Raw genomic sequence first — 19042 nt, 5'->3', positions numbered from 1 at the left:
ATTTGTCCTTTTGTGATTGACTTATTTCACTCAGCATAATGCCCTCCAGATTCATCCATGTTATATATTTTGAGAACTCATCATTATTCTTTATGGCTGCATAGTATTCCTTCTGTTGATGGGCACTTAGGTTGTTTCCATCATTTTTACCTTTTTAATTTATAAGTTCTGTTTATATACTAAGATACATAATGTGTAGCTAAATGTTGTAAAACTTTCCCCATTTTAAAAATTTGCCTTTTATATTGTTTTTTGAGGTACAGGAGTTGTAAATTTCTATGTAGTCAAACATCAGTCTTTTCCTTAATGGTCTCTTTCTGTTTTTATGCTCACATCCAAAGATACTTCTAAAACACAAACATGGTCATACTCTTCCTTTGATTAAAATCCTTCCAGGGCTCATGGGTGCCCCAACCCCCTCCTGGCTTTCTAGCCCCAGCCTACTGTCGCCCCATAAGTACTTGAGGTTCTAGTCACCCAAGCCACTTGCACTTAAGGACTCGGTACACAGGTCCACCTCCTTGGAAAGCCAGTCCTCCGCCAGCTTACACAGCCCACACCCAAACACTAAGTCAAGTGCAAAATGGCTGGTATGAGAATTGACTCTTAGGACCAATTTAAGATCAGAAGATTAGACCAAGTTGCTGGGGACTGAAACTCAGCTATGAGCAATCCATAGAATTGAGGGCCAGGCCCCCAGGCAGAGTGCTCTAAAGGGATGGAATGGAGCGTCTGGGGGCTGAGCAGCCAGCAAAAGGGAGAAGGCCCTGTCAGATGGGAAGCATGGTGGCTGGGGACTCAGGGCCTGGACGAGGTTTCTCAGAAGGTGAAGGGCAACATCAGGGAAGGGCTACGTCAGGTAAGGGCTTAGTTCTGAAAGCAACAGGCAATAGCCACCTGAGGTCCCAAACTGGAAAACAGATCTTACCAAACCAGAACTGCCTTCCACCCCTACCCCTACTCCCAGCAGTCTTCCCCCTACCAGTAAATGGCATTGATGGCTTTCTGGTTTCCCAGGCCAGAAACTGAACTTGCTTAACTCCTCCTCTGAGTCACTTGATTCCTCTTCCTCCCACACCCCACATCCCATCTGTCGGGGAGTCCTGTTGGCTCTTCCTTCAAAATACAGCCAGACCACATACTGCATGATCCCATTTGTATGTCATTCTGGAAAAGGCAAAACTGCAGGGATAGAAGTCAGATCTGTTGCCAGAGGCTGTGCAAGGGGTGACTACAAAGGGTCCTGAAGGAATTTCGGGGCTGAGGGAGCTCTCCTATGCCTTGAGTGTGGTAATGGTTACACAGCTGTATGTGTTTATCAAGACTCAAACCTTAATAAAAACATGGGAAAAAATATACCCAGAATTCAACCATTTCTCACAATCTGCACTGCTATCACCCTTGTTCAAGCTGCCATCATAATCTTGGCCTCTGATTTCAATGGACTCTTCACTGTTTCCCTGTTCATGCCCTTGCTTCACTGTAGTCTGTTCCCCGCACAGTAGCCAGAGTGGTTGTTAAAAAATAAATAAATAAAAATTTAGATTTTGTTATTCCTTTGCTCAGAATTCTCCAGATGTTTTGCTTCTTCTCAGAGTAAAAGACAAAATTCTTACCTGCTCACCACCACACTATGTGAAACAGCCTTCTAATTGTTTCTCTGGCCTTACCTCCACCTAATGCCTGCCACGCTCCCCTCCCCACCATTCACTTTACTGCAGGTACAACTGCCATCTTGTTCTTCCTTGAACAGGCAACGCTCCTTCTCCTCTGAGGAAAAGGCAAAGTTCTCATCACAACTGCCAAGACTTCCATGACACCATTCCCTCTCTGGTGATCTCCTGATGCTCCCCACTTCCCAGCTGCTCTACTCCTGCCCCAACAGCCTCTTTGCTCTTCCTAGGACATGCATTGCATGTTCCCTTCCTGGGGTTCCCTGTTTAGAATGCTCTTCCTCCGGATTCCCTTCTCTCATCTCTTTTAGGTCTGCTCAGATAGCATCTTCTCAGCAAGGTCTTCGCTGAGCACTCTGTTCATAATTGCACCCTACCCACCACTACCGCCACACCCCCACTCACTCTCCTTTCTCCTTGTTTTATTTTTCTCACATCTCCCTGTCTCCACCTGCCCTTCCGTATATTTTAGTGATTGAACTTGTTGTCCGATTCCTCCTCAGACCCATGAAAACAAGAGCTTTTCTTTTATTTGCTGCTAACCCTCCAGTGACGTCCCTGGGTGGTACAAACAGTTAACGTGCTCAGCTGCTAAGTGAAAGGCTGGTGGCTTGAGTCCACCCCGAGGTGCCCTGGGAAAAAGCCCTGGTGACCTACTAATGAAAAATCAGCCATGGAGAACCCAGTGGAGGGCAGTTTGACTTTGTCACACATGAGGTCACCATGAGTCAAAATCAACTTGATGGCAACTGGCACCTCTCCAGCACTTAGTATATTATTTGCTTGGCAAATAATAGGGAGCTCTGGTGGCATAGTGTCTACAACATTTGACTACTAACCAGAAGGCTGGTGGTTCAAACCCATCGGCCACTCCTCGGAAGGAAGATGGGGCAATCTACCTCCATAGAGATAATGCCTCAGAAACCCAACAAGGGGTTGCTATGAGTCACAATCGACTCAGTGGCAGTGAGTTTGGTTTTTTGGACTTGGCAAATAATAAACCAAAAAACAAAATCCATTACCATCAAGTCGATTCTGACTGCTAGTGACCCTACAGGACAGAGCAGAACCACCCCATGGGGCTTCCACTGCTGTAAAGCTTTGCAGAAGCGGGCTGCCTCATCTTTCTCCCATGGAATGGCTAGTGGGTTTGAACCACCAACCCTTTGGCTAGCAGCTGAATGCTTTAACTACTAAACCACCAGAGCTCCTTTGGCAAATAATAGTTAAATTTTATAGATGGAAGAAAGGAAGGGAAAAAGGAAAGGGCTCCAAGAACCAGCAGTGACAGTAATCTTACATATCAACATCCCGCTGCCCCAGAATTTCCCTCAATTGCTTACCATAGATGGTCTTTGAAGATGTGAAATGTTGTACAGGTCTATGTTTATAGGAACAGGTGTGCACGTGCACACTCCTAAAACTGTTTCTGAGGAGCGGCTCTCCTTCCTGCCTTTCCGTTTCGTTTTGCTGTTACCTCATATTGCTAAGTTAACAGACACCTTCTCTCAAATCTCTCTCTAGAAGCAGATGTTCCAGGAGAGGAGTAGCCGGATGCTGCAGGCCTTATCCCCGAAGCAGAGCCCTATGAGCAGCCCAACCAGGAGCCGTTCCCCTTCCCGCTCTCCGTCACCCACTTTCCCATGGCTCCCGAACAAAACTTCACCCCCCTCCTCACCCAAAGCAGCCTCAGCCTCCATCAGCAGCATGAGCGAGGGGGACGAGGATGAGAAGTAAAGGCTGCTGGTGGATGACAAGAGCCACACCACACAGGGTGGGGAGGAGGGTGAGGTTATGCGGGATGCCTGAGTGGTGTTGGGAAGGTTATCGTCACAGAAGCTGCAGCTTGGCAGGGAGACCCTGACCTCTCTGGTAAGGCAAGGTCTTGGGACCTGTTCTCCCTCAGTCTCCACACAACCCAAGACTTGGGCTCAGCATAGAGTTGCAGCTGGACAGCTACACAAACCTTAGCATCATCTAGAATCACTCTACTTTAACCTTATTAAGAAAAGAAGCAGACTGCCATAGAGAGACATTCACTGAATAGGGTGTTCTCTGCTTTGGTCTTTATATCCATCCACACCAAGCAGACCAGCAGTGGAAGCGGCTGTTCCCTCAATCTGCTACTTCAGGCTACATAAGGGCCCTGCACGTTGCCTCCCACCACCCCAGCTGCCAGAATAAAGTTGTTTCTATTACAGGTGGCAAAGTGCTTCTGAAATAGTCAAGTTAAAGACAAATGCCAGCCTTCTCAGTACAGCCACTGAGACCTGATGTCGCAACGCATTGACTCTTTCCAATTCCAGGAATGTCGCTCGTAGAAGGCAGCCTTGCTTTAGGCCAGATATAAAAGGCCATCTAGTGTGAAGCTTAACTTCTTATTCACAAAACTTTTATCAAGGAGGACTCCATGTAAGGCCTAATGTGCTCCTGGTTGTACTTTTTTATCGTGGGTTTGACGTCACTGTTTGCCAGAAATTTATCTGTGGGAAATGCAACAAAGAAAAAAAAGAATCCTCTATATAGTTTAAAAATGGGAGCTGCTTTGCTTTGGCTCCAAGTTTGGTCGACGGTAAATGTCTCCTGAAGCTACTTCTTAAAGGATGCTATTATGGGATGGCTTTTCCCATTTCTGACCACTTAACAGTTTCATAGACCTCAAGTAACAGTTTGGCATACCAAGCCACATAGATACCAATAGGGGGTGCTACCTGCACGTATTTGTTCTATGTATGCTCCAAACTTGCCATCCGGGATGTATACTATATGCAATATGAACATATGGTGATGGCATTTTAGCATATCCTCCTCTCCTGCTCTCCACCTGGTTCCCTTGTGACTTGGGCACTTTGTCAAAAGCTCATCCTGGATTCCCGTAGAAATGTTTTGTCCCAACCAGGAAATTAATATGTTGTTCTCATGGCTTCACCATTACACTTGTGGGTGAAGGGAGACTCTGATGAGTTTTATGTAGAACTGTGAGAGCCTCAGTTACGATCTCAGCATTTGAAAGGTCTAGGTAGTTCTTCCCTGGCCCCAGGTCTGCCAAATGGGCTGAAGCATTCCTGTTGAGTTTGTTTCTTTTTTCCCCGAAGTTGCTGCTCCTTAATCACATGTGGGAAATGAGCAAGTCTTTCTTTTCACGTGAGTTAAGGTTTAGAACCCAATTCTTGGGTAGAAATAGGCATTTCCTGGCTATCCCATTAAAGCCAGAGACAGAGCTGGGGCCTGACTCAGCAGAGGCCCAAACCACCAACTTGCAGGCAGAGCCCAGCATCTGTTGTGAGAACGCCTCCCTTTTCAGAGCCTTGGGAACCAATCACCTAAGGTGACAAGAGAGGCAACCAATGAAGGAAGGTGGCATGTCTTTCCCCCTCGTGTTGGGGTTGAACTACCTCCCTGCCCACCTGGAGATGAGTGGTGTTTGTTGGGAAGTAAAACGATGAGGCTAAGTTGGCTTGTAACCCCCTTGTTCCTGGCACTTTCTCTCCGGAACTCTGTATAGCATTTGTGCAGGGCAGAGGACTGGCAGGAACATGGCATGTGAGAGGAAACTTCTTTTGCAGTCAAGGCCCAGAACGTTGCTCTGCAGAGAGAGGCAAGAACCCCACCCTTCCATTGTGCCCCTTTGGTCTCTGTCTTCTGTCATGCACCCAGGATGAATGGGCGCTTGCACTTCCCATTGCAACTGGTTTGCACTTGTAGCAGTAAAAGGATGAGGAAACCAGTAAAACAATGGAATATGGTGAGAACAAAGGAAGAGAAAAGGGAAAAAAAAAAAAAAAAAAGAGGTGCCTGGAGAGATAAAAGGGGAAAAAATAAATCTCTCTTAATCCAGTTCAGGACTTATTCACTTTGTAGATGAAACTCTCTTGGGGAGGCCTTTTAGGCCCTTACTCCATGGTCCAGTGCAGACAGATCCACTTTTACCTGAATTTTGCTCTGGAGCAAATAGTGTAGGGTTGATGTATCAGGCTGATTAAATAAATATTTGCAGGCCTTACACACCATACTGACAGGTGCCACCTACATGATGCATCAGATTAAGTGCCACCACAGCTGCCAGTTATGGGAAATGACTAATGCCTGGGATAGTCCAAAGATGGGCTAAAACAACCCACAAGTGGGTTCTCGGTCTCACCCTGCATTCCCTCCTACCCAAGTTTTGGTACTTTTTGATCATCTCCCAGTTTCTCAGAGCCCCTAACTCTCCTGCTCCCAGGAGGAGATAGGATTGCTGTTTGTTTGGGTTGGCCGATCAATTGTAATCGTCAAGAGTTAGGTAAGGCTGGAATGGGAGAGTTAGAAAGTATAATACAAGCTTGGAGAGGTAAACGGGAATGAAGGGAAGCAAGGAAAGAACTTCTGCTGTGGAAAGGGAAGGAAGCTTCAGACTGAGGAGGGATAGTGGACAGCAATTTAGGATTGTGGAATGGACAGATAATGAGGATGGGAGAAAACGGGGCTGAAGCAGAGTGGGCTGTGGGTGAGTAGCTATTTTCTGCTCCCTTTGAAGTTACAGGGCTAATAAGGAAATGTTCCTATCACATATATCCAAGGTTAGGGGTTGGGGATGCAGGATTGGCTCCTTGCCTCTCTAGCTTCCTCATTTCAGCACTTCAGCGTTAGCTGCCACGTACTCCTTAGGGGGACCCTGAAATCAACTGTTCATTCCTCTACCAGCTAAGAAATGAGGGTGGCATTGGAATGTCATAGTCACATTAAATGCCGTTTCTGGCAAGGCTCCCCTGCTGGGACCTTCCAAAGGCCAAGGAAAGCCAACCTCAAGAGGACCAAGACACAAGTCTGGCTTTTGCCTTGCTCTGGATAGAAGGGACCCAGCTGGGGCAGTCAACTCCGGCTCCATGCCTTAGGCTAGTGATTACTGCAACTCTATCCTTTGAGGGAGGGACAGCAGGAGCGCAGGTTTATTTTCTGTCTGTTTGCAGGACTTATTTCAGCACCCACTCATATCCCAGAGAGAGATGTGTGATGGCGTCACTAGCTCAGCTGAGATGTCCCCGTGTCTCAGGCATCCATTCATCACTAGTCTTGGCTGTCAGATCTTGGAAGAATTAGCTCATGAGGCATTTGCAACTTATACTACTCTTCTAGACTTGAGGTTTTTTTTTTTTTTTTTTTTTTTGTTATTGTTGTGTTACTGCAATGTGTCCAGGGACAAAGCCATAAGAAGTGCATATATCCATAGGGATATGCTGTACATATAAGACAAGTATACAACGATGTGTCTGGGTTAAAGCACGACCTTATAGCCAAGCATTTGCTCTGGTGCTGAATAATGCAAACACGGAATCAGCCCCCCCACTCCAATCCCACTCCTGCTCTCAAACGAACATTCCTGACCTGTTTATAAATAAAGGGATGCAGAATTGCACTTTTGCTTGTCATGTTTCTTCAAAGTGTGCTTCTGTGTGTTCCTATTTATAAGCTCTAGCTCCGTGGAAAACTACAGACACTGTAGCAGCAGTTTCCGGCCCACTGGCTGTTCCTGCCCATGGCTCTGACAGCTGTGGCCTCCCAGCACTTCTGAAGCACCATGGAGAACTCTGTGCTGTGCAGAACTGCTAAAGTCTTGGAGTTGCCAAAGGACCCATAGGTGAGGTAAAAGCTACTTAGGAATAGCCCCACTGGGGGAGGGGCAGAAGCCATGTGCCAGCCATTCAGGAAACCTGAACTGTAGGCTCTACCAAGAACTTGCTCTGTGACCACTTCACACTCTGGCCTCAGGGCTTGCTTTTGTAAAATGAAGGGCTGAATGGTTTCTGAGTTCTCCTTTGTCTGTGAGGGACTGAATTTATGAGGCAGCCTGCACTGTCCCCAAATATCTCCCAGCCTTGATGCTGTCCGTCACTGAGAAACCAGGACAAGTGCTCAATTCTCTCCAAGGGGGAAGTTAGAGAGATGGTCTCTAGCCCCTTGGAGCAGCTACAACTGATAATATAGGTGGCCAGTTTCATGCCTCAACCTCCACATTCCAAGCATCAAGATAAAAAGGCTCTTGGGTTCTATTCACTTTTCTTCTCCTAACACCTAAGAGAAGGCTTTTCAAATGTACTTAAACTTTGGGAAGGGGCCATTTTGACCACTTTTCCATCCTGGGGAAAAGCTCCTCTGATCAGCTTGGGGCAGAGAGGGAGATGGAGGTGGAGATGCTAAATCAGGGTCCCAAATGTCAACAGTGAAGGCAGCTGTCGATATTCTGAGACCTGTCATGTAGGACCTCCCATGAACTCTATCTGGAGTAGTTTAGCTCTTTGAAATGGTAACAGTTCTGATATTAGCCTAGACTCTAGAAGAAATAGAGCCAGGACTGTAGTCAGCAAGGGAATTAATCTAAAAATGGAGGAAGATACATTACTTGGTTTTGCCACACAAATCAAAGTCATTCTTGACAGGTTGCATTTAGAGTAACAGGGACAGGTTTCTTCTTGACTTCCATGATACCTCAGAAATGTACTCAAGGGACAAACGATCAGCCCCAAAGGTATAATAGAACTTATATTTAAAGACACTGATATTTTCCCCAAAGAGAATTAGCTGTTGTTAATAAACATAACCCCAGAAAAAAAGGGGCATTATCAAATGTGTCTACACACACAGAGTCCTCTTGTATTAGCTTTCTCATTGGTTATTGGCATTGAATGTCTAAGCAATTTCTCCAGGCACTCAGCAGGTATTCCAGGTAATCAGTAGTCTGTAAGATAGAGATTCCCACAGATGCTTTTCAGACAGAGCTGGACAGTTTCTAAGCACCAAAGTAGGTATACCCAGTGATCAAATTCTTTAAGACAATATCAAGTAAAATCTGAAGATATCATTGAAAGTGTAAATACCTGCAGGTGCTAACTGGCCCTACTGCCAGGCTCTTCTGCATTGCCATAACTTGTGTACTAGAAAAGACACCCATATTGGCTGAGTCTCAGTTGCAGTTGACTGAATGTGGAAAACTAGAGAAATGATCAAAGCAGGATTGACTTGTCTCCTATAAGTCATCTCTGTTCCCCTTACTGTACTTGCAAATGACCCCATTGCACTAAAATTTCCGAGTCTGAAAGAAAACCCATGGGCATCACTTACCACGCATGTGTCAAGACATGACCCCTTGCATAGCTTGGGGAGATAACTAGTCTTTCTTCCTGGTTTGGTATTCATGTTCCATAGGACAGGTGTTGGCAAGATACTGTTTATTAGCCTGATCACAAATTGACATGAACACTGAGGCACTACTTATTTTTCCATTTGTTTCGTATCTGCTATCCATCTGAAAGATGTTGAAGAAGTATGCATTAGTTTCCTGTTGCTATAACAAATTATGACAAACTTAGTGGCTTAAAAACAACACAAATTTATTTTGCAGCTCTGGAGGTCAGAAGTTTGAAACAGGTCTCATTGGGCTAAAGTCATGGTGTTGGCAGGGCTGTGCTTCTTCTGGGGACTCTAGGCGAAAATTTGTTTTTATACCTTTTCCAGCTTCTAGAGGCTGCCCACATTCCTTGGGTTGTGACTTCTTCCATCTTCAAAGCCAGCAATGGCTGGTCCAATCTTTCTCACATTACATCACCCTGACACTCTGTCTTCTGCCTCCCACTTCCACTTTTAATGACCTTTGTGATCATAGTGGGCCTGTCTGGATAATTCAGGATAATCTTCCTATTTTAAGGTCAGCTATTTAGCCACCTTCATTCCCCCTTGCCACGTAACACAGCATATTCCCAGGTTCTGGGGATTAGGACATGGACATCTTTGTTAGGAGGGACACTATTCTGTCTACCACAAGGTGATTGCAGCCAGTGGTCACAGCCCTTGAATCCTTTTCCAGGTCCTGGCAGAGTTGAGGAATAGTAACCTTCATGCAAATAGACTGATGTCCTTCCTTTAAACACTGCTACACCTACTGCTGATGGATGTGCTCAGATGTTTCTCTAGAGTCTTGATGCCCACAAGAGAAGCACAAGACAAAGGGAGATGCCTGACCCAAATAAAAATGCTAATTTGTTTGTAAGGGAAGAAAGTATTGAATCCTCAACTTACGAATATGGAGCTATGGTTGACAGGGAAGGAAGTTCAACAGTCCCCCTCTTCCCATTCCCTCTACCTACCCACCAATACACACTTGGGCTATTCCAAGAAGACAAGTGTAAGCGCAGCTGACCAAGTCCCTGATCATTAAATAAAATTCCTGCTGGAAAAAGTCCATGGATAAAATTTCTGGCTGACAGGCAAAGTCTGTTTCCTGCCTATTCTTCCCTTGGCTTTTTTTTTTTATTATTATTTTTTCTGGTCCTTTGGATGCTGATCACAGCGAGTTGAAGCTGGGACTCGCTTCCAGCCATTCAGTATCAATGTAAACCATACTCCTTTATAGAGTAACTTACCTTCCTGTCATATCCTTGGATTTGCATTATAATTTCAGGTCTGCCATAAAGTCCTGTGTAACATGTTCAATAAACACTTGAGTGAGCCACTAGGTGCTGGAGATATAACCCCCGCCCCCCGCACTAGTCCCCCATTTCAGGTTAATAGCCTAACTCTCAGCTCTGGTCTCTCCTGACTGGACCTACCTTTGACTTTACTGAGCTCTTAATGAAAATTCCATGTTTCTGGCCACCAATCCTGATTCTACCAAGCAGAATTTTACAATTATTTTGCTAATCTTTTGGGAGTAGACTGCTCTAACTTTTCAGAATGCAAAGATTGTCATCTTTTACTTACAGTGGGGGGAAACAGAAAAAGCAGATAGAAAAAAAAGTAGATTTTCTATTTATTAGAAATTGCTGTTTGGGCTGAACAGAGGAGACTGACAATGTCATCCCTTAGCTAGGCCAGTGAGCAGTAGTAAGGCTGCTGAAGGCATGAGCTCACACTCTTTCCTTAAAAATTGGCTTGGGGCCTCACATGGAAAAGTTTCAACTCTCCTAATTGGACAGAAAAAGAGCCTTGGTTGCTCAATGGTAAGCACTAGGCTATTAACCAAAATGTTGGCAGTTAGAACTCACTCAGCAGCTCCGCGGTAGATAGACATGGTGATCTGTTTCTGTAAAAACTTGTGTGCCCTCAAGTTGATTCTGACTCATAGCAACCCTGTCCAAACCAAATAACCACCGTCATTGAGTTAATTCTGACCCAGACCCTATAGGACACACTAAAATTGCCCCCCTACAGTTTCCAAGGCTATAATCCTATAATCTTAATAGTGCTAACCAAAAGGTAAGTGGTTTGAACCCACCAGCCACTCTACAGAAGAAAGATGAAACAGTCTGCTTCCGTAAAGATATACAGCCTTGGAAACCCTGTGGGGGTCACTATGAGCTCGAATCAACTCGATGGCAGTGGATTTTAATCTTTACAGAAGCAAACTGTCCCTTTCTCTCCCTCAGAGCGGCTGGTAGGCTTGAACCATCAACCTTTTGGTTAGCAGCCAAGCGCTTAATCACTGTACCATCAGCGTTCTTCCTGTAAAGATTACAGCCTATGAAACTCTATGGGGCAGATCTACTCTGCCACTTGAGGACACTATGAGTCAGAATAGACTTGATGTCACCCGACATTTGGACAGAAGCTGTTTTATGGATAAGATGGTTGTTCTAGGTCTCACCCTAGATTTTTTGGTTGCAGGGTGGCTGACTGGCCTCTCTCACACAAATAACAGGTCATTTATTTGCCCTCATAAGCTGTTACTTCATTACCAATTTAAACCCTAGGAGAAGAGTTGTCATATAGGAAGCTTTGTTCCAATTATTGTGCTAAGGTGACAATAATTATCTCTAACTTTAGAAATAATTACACTATTATATTAGGCTGTTACTAAGGAACTGTTGAGAGCTTGTGCATCCATCACTGTTGTGGAAATCATTAACATGTTTATTGTGTTCGAGGACTGGCAAATTCTGTTTGGACAGGAATGCCAGGGAATAATATGAGCAGCATTCGCTTAGCTTAGAGTTTCTTCCATAGAAGGAAACAACAAGGCTGCTTAGTTGCCCCAAATCCAAACTAACAAGGCCTTTTCTCCTTTTGGAGTATTTTCCACTTACCCGTTAAACAGAACATCAATAAAATGACAAGGTTTCTAGACCTGCTTTGTGCCAAGGAGATAGGATGTGCTGCCCCCTGCTCTCCAGCTTTTCCTCAAAGACTGATGTATAATTTGGCCTTCATCAGAGGTCTTCCATCCTCTTGCGTGTTGGAATCTCCTAGGGAACTCTTTAAAAATACTTCCCAGACACCCTCTGATGGAATGAATGGCTGTGAGTTGAGGCCCAGGGCTTGGAGATTTCAATGTGGAACCAGGTCGAGCCCCTCTGGACTGTAGTAATACTCAACACAGGGAACAAAGGCTAGAGTGTAACTGGATCCAAAGGGGTTAATGATCAATGGCTTATGTAACATGGATGAGACAAGAATTGATCTGCCAGGTGGCGAAAACAGGAGAAGGTCTAAATATCATTTTGTTATTCTCTTATCCAAAGAGAGCCTATTATATTGATGAAAGTGTAATCAATGGGCCGAGGGCAAAGGATTCATTTTCCGACCAACATTTAGAAATGACAAGGTTGCTGTTAAGCGCCCAGCTCAATGATTGGAAAAAATGGGTGCTCAGTGTTGTTTAACTAAGAAACATTCACATGAAATGGCTGTTATACGGCTGTGCTGTCCAATGTAAGTCGCCACCAGCCACATGTGAAGGAGCCCTGGTGGCGCAGTGCTCAGCTCTAACTGCAAGGCCAGCAGTTCAAACCCATCAGCTGCTCCACAGGAGAGAGCTGCGGCCCTCTGCTGCTGTAAAGATTTACAGCCTTGGAAACCCTATGGGGCAGTTCTATTGTCCCATCACGTCAGTTTGAGTCAGAATCTACTTAACAGCAATGGGTTAACAGGACCCACCTGTGCCTACTTAAATCAATAAAAATTAACTTAAAAAAATCTCATCCCTTGGCTGCACTAGGTACACTTCAAATGTTCATGTGACTAGTGGCAAGCATATTGATGAGCACCTCCCTCCTCTGAGAAAGTTCTAGTGGAGGGCAGTGGTCTACAGACACCCTTCCCAGAGGCAACCCTTCCTGCACGCTGCCTTATGATTTATTCATGTGATCAAAGTGTAAATCTACATGCCACGATGAAATAAACATCTCAAGATATTATCAGCAGATAATCATTTGTAAACATGGATTATTAAGCCATTTGGAAAGAGTTTTGAAATGAAAGACAAGGAAGTGACAATGTTCGCTGAAATGCAATGCTGTGAAGCAACTTCCCTGAATCAAAGCATCTGGAGTTGAAGTCCCCTTTAAAGTGTAATCTGTAACTCGATGAATTGCAAAACAGGGCAGGAGTGACAAGAATGCTATTCCCAAATCGTGAATTGAGTCAGCATGGTGGTTGACTTTTGGTAAAATACAGATGGGTAATTTTTAAATACTGACTAAAACCACTGTCACTTTCAAGCATCACTGGTTTTGTATTCTTTGGGCAAAATGCATCACGGTGTGAAAGCATTGATTAGCAATCGCTTCTCATGTTAGGTTTTAAAGAGGTCCATGAAACGTCAGACCCAAGAAGAACTTCGGAATCCATGTAGCCCAGGACTCTAATTTTATAGAGGAGGGAACTGCGGCTGTTAGTGAAGCCGGTAGCAGAACCAAGGCAAACATGCTGATTTCCTGACACTAGCGCTTCTCAAAATCGTCCAAAACCAATGTTTTTTTGCCTCAAATTTTCTAGAACTTTTTTTAATGGTAAATACTGACTAGCAGCTATGGGACTCTCATGTTAAATAAATAAATAATAATAAAAGGTACCCTCTCACCACTGAATGTGTAATAAAAGAATGACACATTGCTAAGTAACACGAAGACTAACATCTCTTAATGATTTGGGAAACACATAGTAGCAGAGGCACTGGATTCTGATATTGGGGCTACCCCAGTTCCACATAAGAGATCATGGAATCAGGAGCCCTTTAAGTGAAAAAATTCAAATTGTTTCATCTTGTGCATATTTTGGATGGTAGAAGTTCCCAAGATCTACACATTTAGAAGAATTCCTCTGAGGCATTTGTTAAAATATAGATTCCTAGGCCTCCACCCCAGAGAATCGGAATCAGTAGAGTGGAGGTGGAGCCTAGGAATCTGCATTTCAGGTCATTGTGGTATAGGTCAACCATGGCTAGACTACCCCACTGTGTACAAGACAGTCCCAGTTTGCACCTGTTGTCCCAGCATAATCATGACCAGTGTTCCTTTTTACTCCCCAAAGCATCCCAGTTTAGGCAATAGATGATAGGTCCACTTTCCCAGATCATGGACCATAGTTTGAAAAATATACCTGTGAAACAGCTCCTCTATTTTGCCCACAGCATGTGGCCTTACAAAGGTAAGCCTGCTACAGAGCATCTAAAAACCAAGTTTGCCTTCAATGGATCATGAGAATTGGACCATCCTTGTCCATTTCCAGCAACTCGCCAAGGTGCTTTGGTGCTGTTAGTTCACTGAATTTCAGGAACTGAGAGAGTTGGTGGGAGTGATGAGAAAACGCCACACTGACGGGCAGTGAGTCATGATTCCCGTTTCGTTGTTCGGATGGTTGTGATACAGAACTGTCCATATGCTCCAGGACCAGGCTGCCCTTGACAGACACCACAGATGGCTCTGCAACTTACGGGAAACAATATCGGAGCCACACACTTCCCTGGTCATGTTTTCAATCACAGCAACGAGACACTTTTGTCCCTGGAAAGTGGAGTGACTAATTACCTCAAGCCAAAGCCATCCTTCATTCATGACAGTGTGTACCAGGCACATGAGAAGCACAGGATGCAAGGGGTGGGTGGTTCACAATGTAACACAAGGTTGCTTGTGTTCACTGGACATATGCCTACACCTACCACTGTAACTAAGCTGATAAATGCACAAACAAACCGGGTCATATTCAGACTTATGGCTACAAACGTTGCAATGAACTTGTACCTCATGTATAAGTTAATATTTTTCTCATATCAATCAGGTATCATTCTGGTGTAGATACTGCTTTTATGCATTAAGGAATTACGAAAACGTATCAGCAAAGTAACTTTACATGTAGTTTCCACATTAGATATGCTCACGATTTTTTTTATTATTTTTTTCCTCCAATTTTCTTATTTGGTTCAAGCATTTCTTAAGTATTCACAACCTGTGCTCTAGATCTGGGAAACACTTAAATGTCGAGCACCTGCATACTTTTGAGAGGATGTGAACTTAGAAGCAACAGAGGGTGTGATATGTATATAAACCTTAAGCAGCAAATACAACCTCAAATGAGTTTAACAAGAACTGCAGAGACCAGGGTCAGAAAGAATGCTGAAGTGTAACATTCAGCCCTAGCGCACGAGGAAACAGGACTGTGTCGACGAACAGAATGAAAATGAAGGCAGCAAGAATGAAACTCAAAATCATGTATATATAAAAAGAAAGCCCAGGTTTGCTGGTCTGATAGAGCCTGGTGAGACCCCTGAGACTATGGCTGCCTGCCACCCTTCAGGTCTGGAACTGAACTTACTCCTGTGACTTCCAGCCAAACAATGGACAGACATGTGGGGTGAACATTTACATCAGGTAGATACACTTCTGGGAGCAATCAATTGTGGGAGAACTGAAGGGCAGTGTTTGCACAGGGAGAGAGCTCAGGGGAGTGGGAGTGCAGGGGAGGGAAGGTCACAGGGAAGAGGTAACTACGGGAGGAAGTGGGGAGAGAGCTGTTACACTGTGGGGAATTGCAGTCAACGCCATGAGACAAAATGTGTATGAACTGCTGTATGGAAAATGAATTTGCTCTGTAAACTTTCACCCAAATCACAACGAAAATTTTTAAAAAAGAAAATAAAGGCAGCAAGATACCTTGATGTCTCCCAACGCTGAAAAAAAAAGTCCTTAAAAAATTTTAAATACTTAGTGCTTTATATTTTTTAGGTAAACTTTGCTTTGGCTGCCCATTCAAAGTCAACATAGATTTAGTCTAGCTTAGTCTGAAAGATTTTAAGCCTGTGTACAGTATATTGGTTAAATATACATGCCACCTCTCACAAAGACTTTTAAAAGTGGAAAGTGAGAGACCAAAGGGCTCTCTGTGATGCTTTCCCCAGGAAGGCTTACACATCCATCTAGAGGAAAAGGCCACAGATACAGGGTCACGTAAAGTCTCTTCTACATTGTGTTTTACACTCATTACAACAGCCAGGTAAAACCTGCCTCCTGACAGCAGTCAGCACGTGGGCCCGAGAAGCCGGCTGGTGCATCAACATTAGGCGGTCCCAGCTGTTTCCAGATCCTTACAGGTACAGGCGTTCCATGTGAACCTTCTGAGACTAAACATGGGATATTAACCTCAGCATTTAGTTTAGCTCAAGGCATAAGTCAATTCTTAGTGCAACCATAGCACCTTTTGGAATGCTAATTTAGGTTATAGAGTTCCAAAAATGCACAGTTCAAATGGCAAAAGGAAAATGGAGTTTATAAGAAAAGGAGGCCATGATCTATTAGAAACAATATAACATCTTATATCCAAGTGCCTTATCCACTACACCAGCATTCCTAAAATCTTGATGGAAGCAGATTGCTTCATCTTTCTTCTGCAACACAACTGATGGGTTTGAACCTCCAGCCTTCTGGTTAGTAGTCAAATGAGTTAGAATTACATGTTGAGATTCATTGTTTTAAAATTTTTTTTTCGCTCTCAAAAAGAATCTCAAGGTAAGAATATTTTTTAAACGTTGAGTAGTTGTTATTAATATGCATTCCATTTTAAATTTGCCATTTTCAACCAATTTAGAAGGGAAAGATGAATCTAAGAGCAGCTAAACCAGTCATAAATGCCACAGATACTTATTGTTCTAACTGTGGGGTCAACATTGCTTAGTCCACAGATGATCTTTGACATTTGTGCTGTTTTACAACAGTTATGCATAGAACGCAGATCAACAGACCACTTTTAGGTTACCAGGAGGTCAGAATCACTTATGGAGATGTTCTTTGAAGTCAAATTTTATTTTTCCAACAGAATTCAATTCCAATGGAAAACAGAAGCCTCACTGGAAAGCCAAGAGGCAAAATTATCAAACAAAACTCAATTGTAGGGGTTTTATTTTCTATGAAAATCTCAGAGAAGTGAGCTACAGAGATCTTTAGCCATAAGACAAAGGAAATCTGGGTGTCATTTATGCAAAAGCCTAAGGAACATACAGAGACTCTGAGTAGGGACAGGGGCTAGATTTAGGTTTTGGGGGCCATCGGGTGCTCCCGAGATGACAATACTTCTGACATCGTGGCTCTGGACACCTGGACAAGAACTAAATCTGAACACACTGTAGTAGAGTTCCAGAGATTTCCATGGGGGATTCTTATCATGGGCTATTCCCTGAGACATGCAAGGGTCGGCAAAATATAATTCTCTGAATACAAAATATATACAGACATATAAAATCCATTTGATCTCTTTACTTCTCCCTTTAAGAAATTACTAAAAGCAAAGATTCCTCATTATATACTCTTATGTTTTACTTTTTAAAAAAATGTTCATTTTTTTAAAATGACCAGTTACTAAGGGACCAGGCATAAATGAGATGGTGTCACCTATATTCTCTCTCCTAATGCTTCTCTTAAAACCATTAATGCAAGGTACAGAAATCAAAGTACAGTTCTTGCACATTTACATCAGGGAGACAGACTCCTTGGAGCAATCAATCATGGGGGAACAGAAGGGCTGTGTTTGAACAGGGAGACAGCTGGGGGGGACAGGAGTGCCTGGGAGGGAAGGACACAGGGAAGAGGTAACTACGGGAAGGGAGTGGGAAGAGAGCTGTTGCATTGTGGGGAATTGCGGTCAACGTCATGAAACAAAATGTGTATGAAATGCTATATGGAAAATGAATTTGCTCTGTAAACTTTCACCCAAATTACAATTAAAAAAAAAAAGTTCTTGCAACTTAAATAAATTTAGTGGAATCTTGAAATAATTTGTTGCGTTTTAAGAGTCTGACCCTAATTCTTTACTTTTGCAAACTACCAACATGAAACAGTTGAGCTAACTTAATAGAATCCTAAAAAAAATGATTAAAAGTTTTAAAGAATGCAACTGCAATTCTGTATTTTTGGAAACTATGATGTGAAAAACAAATCCAAATTACTTCTCTATGTAAATGAAAGTTTAAGCCATGGTATTCAAAATTAAAAAGATTTACATAATCTACTATGTGTTTTTTTCAGCAATTAACCTTCCTGAGGCTGATTTTGTTCTCCTTAGTATTTGCTTAACTAAAGTGCTTAATAAAATTTCTACAGAATATATTACCCTCTCCATTGATGAATATTATTTTGAACTACAATCTGACAAATATCTAACTACATTTAATTATGCTTGATTAATCCAAGTATCGCTGATTTATAGAACAGAGAAGTATTTTTCAGGTTAAGTTCACACTCTTCTCACTGTAAGCTTCCTAGATTTACTATTACCACAAACTCATCACAGTAATTATTATTTAAACACACACACACACACACACACACCCACCATTCCCCCCAATCCAAACTAGACCACTGGCCTCCAGACATCCAACTCTTTTTTCTTCTCACTTTTGAAGACTATGCATACTTCCATGAAAGAATTCAGGTACCACGGCACAGTGGGAGGCATACCGCCCCAGGGTAGTCGAGAATGCCGCAGGGAGAAGGGTGGAGAGACAAGAAGTAAATTCTACAGCTTGGGTGTGGAGACAGTTACAGGGAAATCTGTGAAAGCTGGAACTTGATGGGACTGCTGTTTTTTGTTTGTTTGTTTTTCTTTTCTGAGTCTCATAAGCTTTCTGAGTTTGACAGGGTGCAGTCTTAACCACCTCATTTGAATTTTCCTTCTCTGACTGGTTTCTGCCTTACATAGGTTCCAGTTTCAGCAGGTTTTACTGTACCATTATGGACTTACTAAAAACTAAAGAGAGATGAATGAGAGAAAAGGATGGCTTTCTTTCAATGCAGGCATATAACTGTCAGAGATACTTGTGTGGAGATTTTGCCTTGGAAGGAAGGTTGGGCTACTTACTTCCGTAGTGATACTGCCTAGGAAACCCAAGGAGGGGTCGCCATGAGTCGGGTCTGACTCGATGGCACATAACAACAACAACATGGGTGCTTTTATTTAACATGCAAATAAAGTGTGGGTATTTTACGGGACTCATAGCACCGTGGTTACAGCACTTAGCTGCTAACTGGAACGTCAGTGGTTTGAACCCACCAGCTGCTTCATGGGATACAGGTGCAGCAGTTTGCTGCTGTCAAGATTACAGTGTTGGGAGCCCTATGGCACAGTCCTACTCT

General features: G+C 43.5%; 1 protein-coding gene across 1 annotated transcript in view; it reads left to right on the top strand.

Moving 5' to 3' along the window:
* Positions 1-3410, top strand: part of PCYT1B (phosphate cytidylyltransferase 1B, choline) — a 148188-nt gene extending 144778 nt beyond the window's left edge. Inside the window, exon 8 of the mRNA XM_007956406.2 lies at positions 3198-3410. Within this exon, the coding sequence (XP_007954597.1) occupies positions 3198-3410 (213 nt within the window). The remainder of the gene's footprint in view (positions 1-3197) is intronic.
* Positions 3411-19042: the final 15632 nt, after the last annotated feature.

The sequence above is a fragment of the Orycteropus afer genome, unplaced genomic scaffold (genome assembly GCF_000298275.1).
Source record: "Orycteropus afer afer isolate SDZICR_OR568_19922 unplaced genomic scaffold, OryAfe1.0 scaffold00617, whole genome shotgun sequence".
NCBI lineage: Eukaryota > Metazoa > Chordata > Mammalia > Tubulidentata > Orycteropodidae > Orycteropus > Orycteropus afer.
The sequence above is the reverse complement of the archived record's forward strand: the minus strand, read 5'-3'. Positions and strand labels throughout refer to the sequence as shown.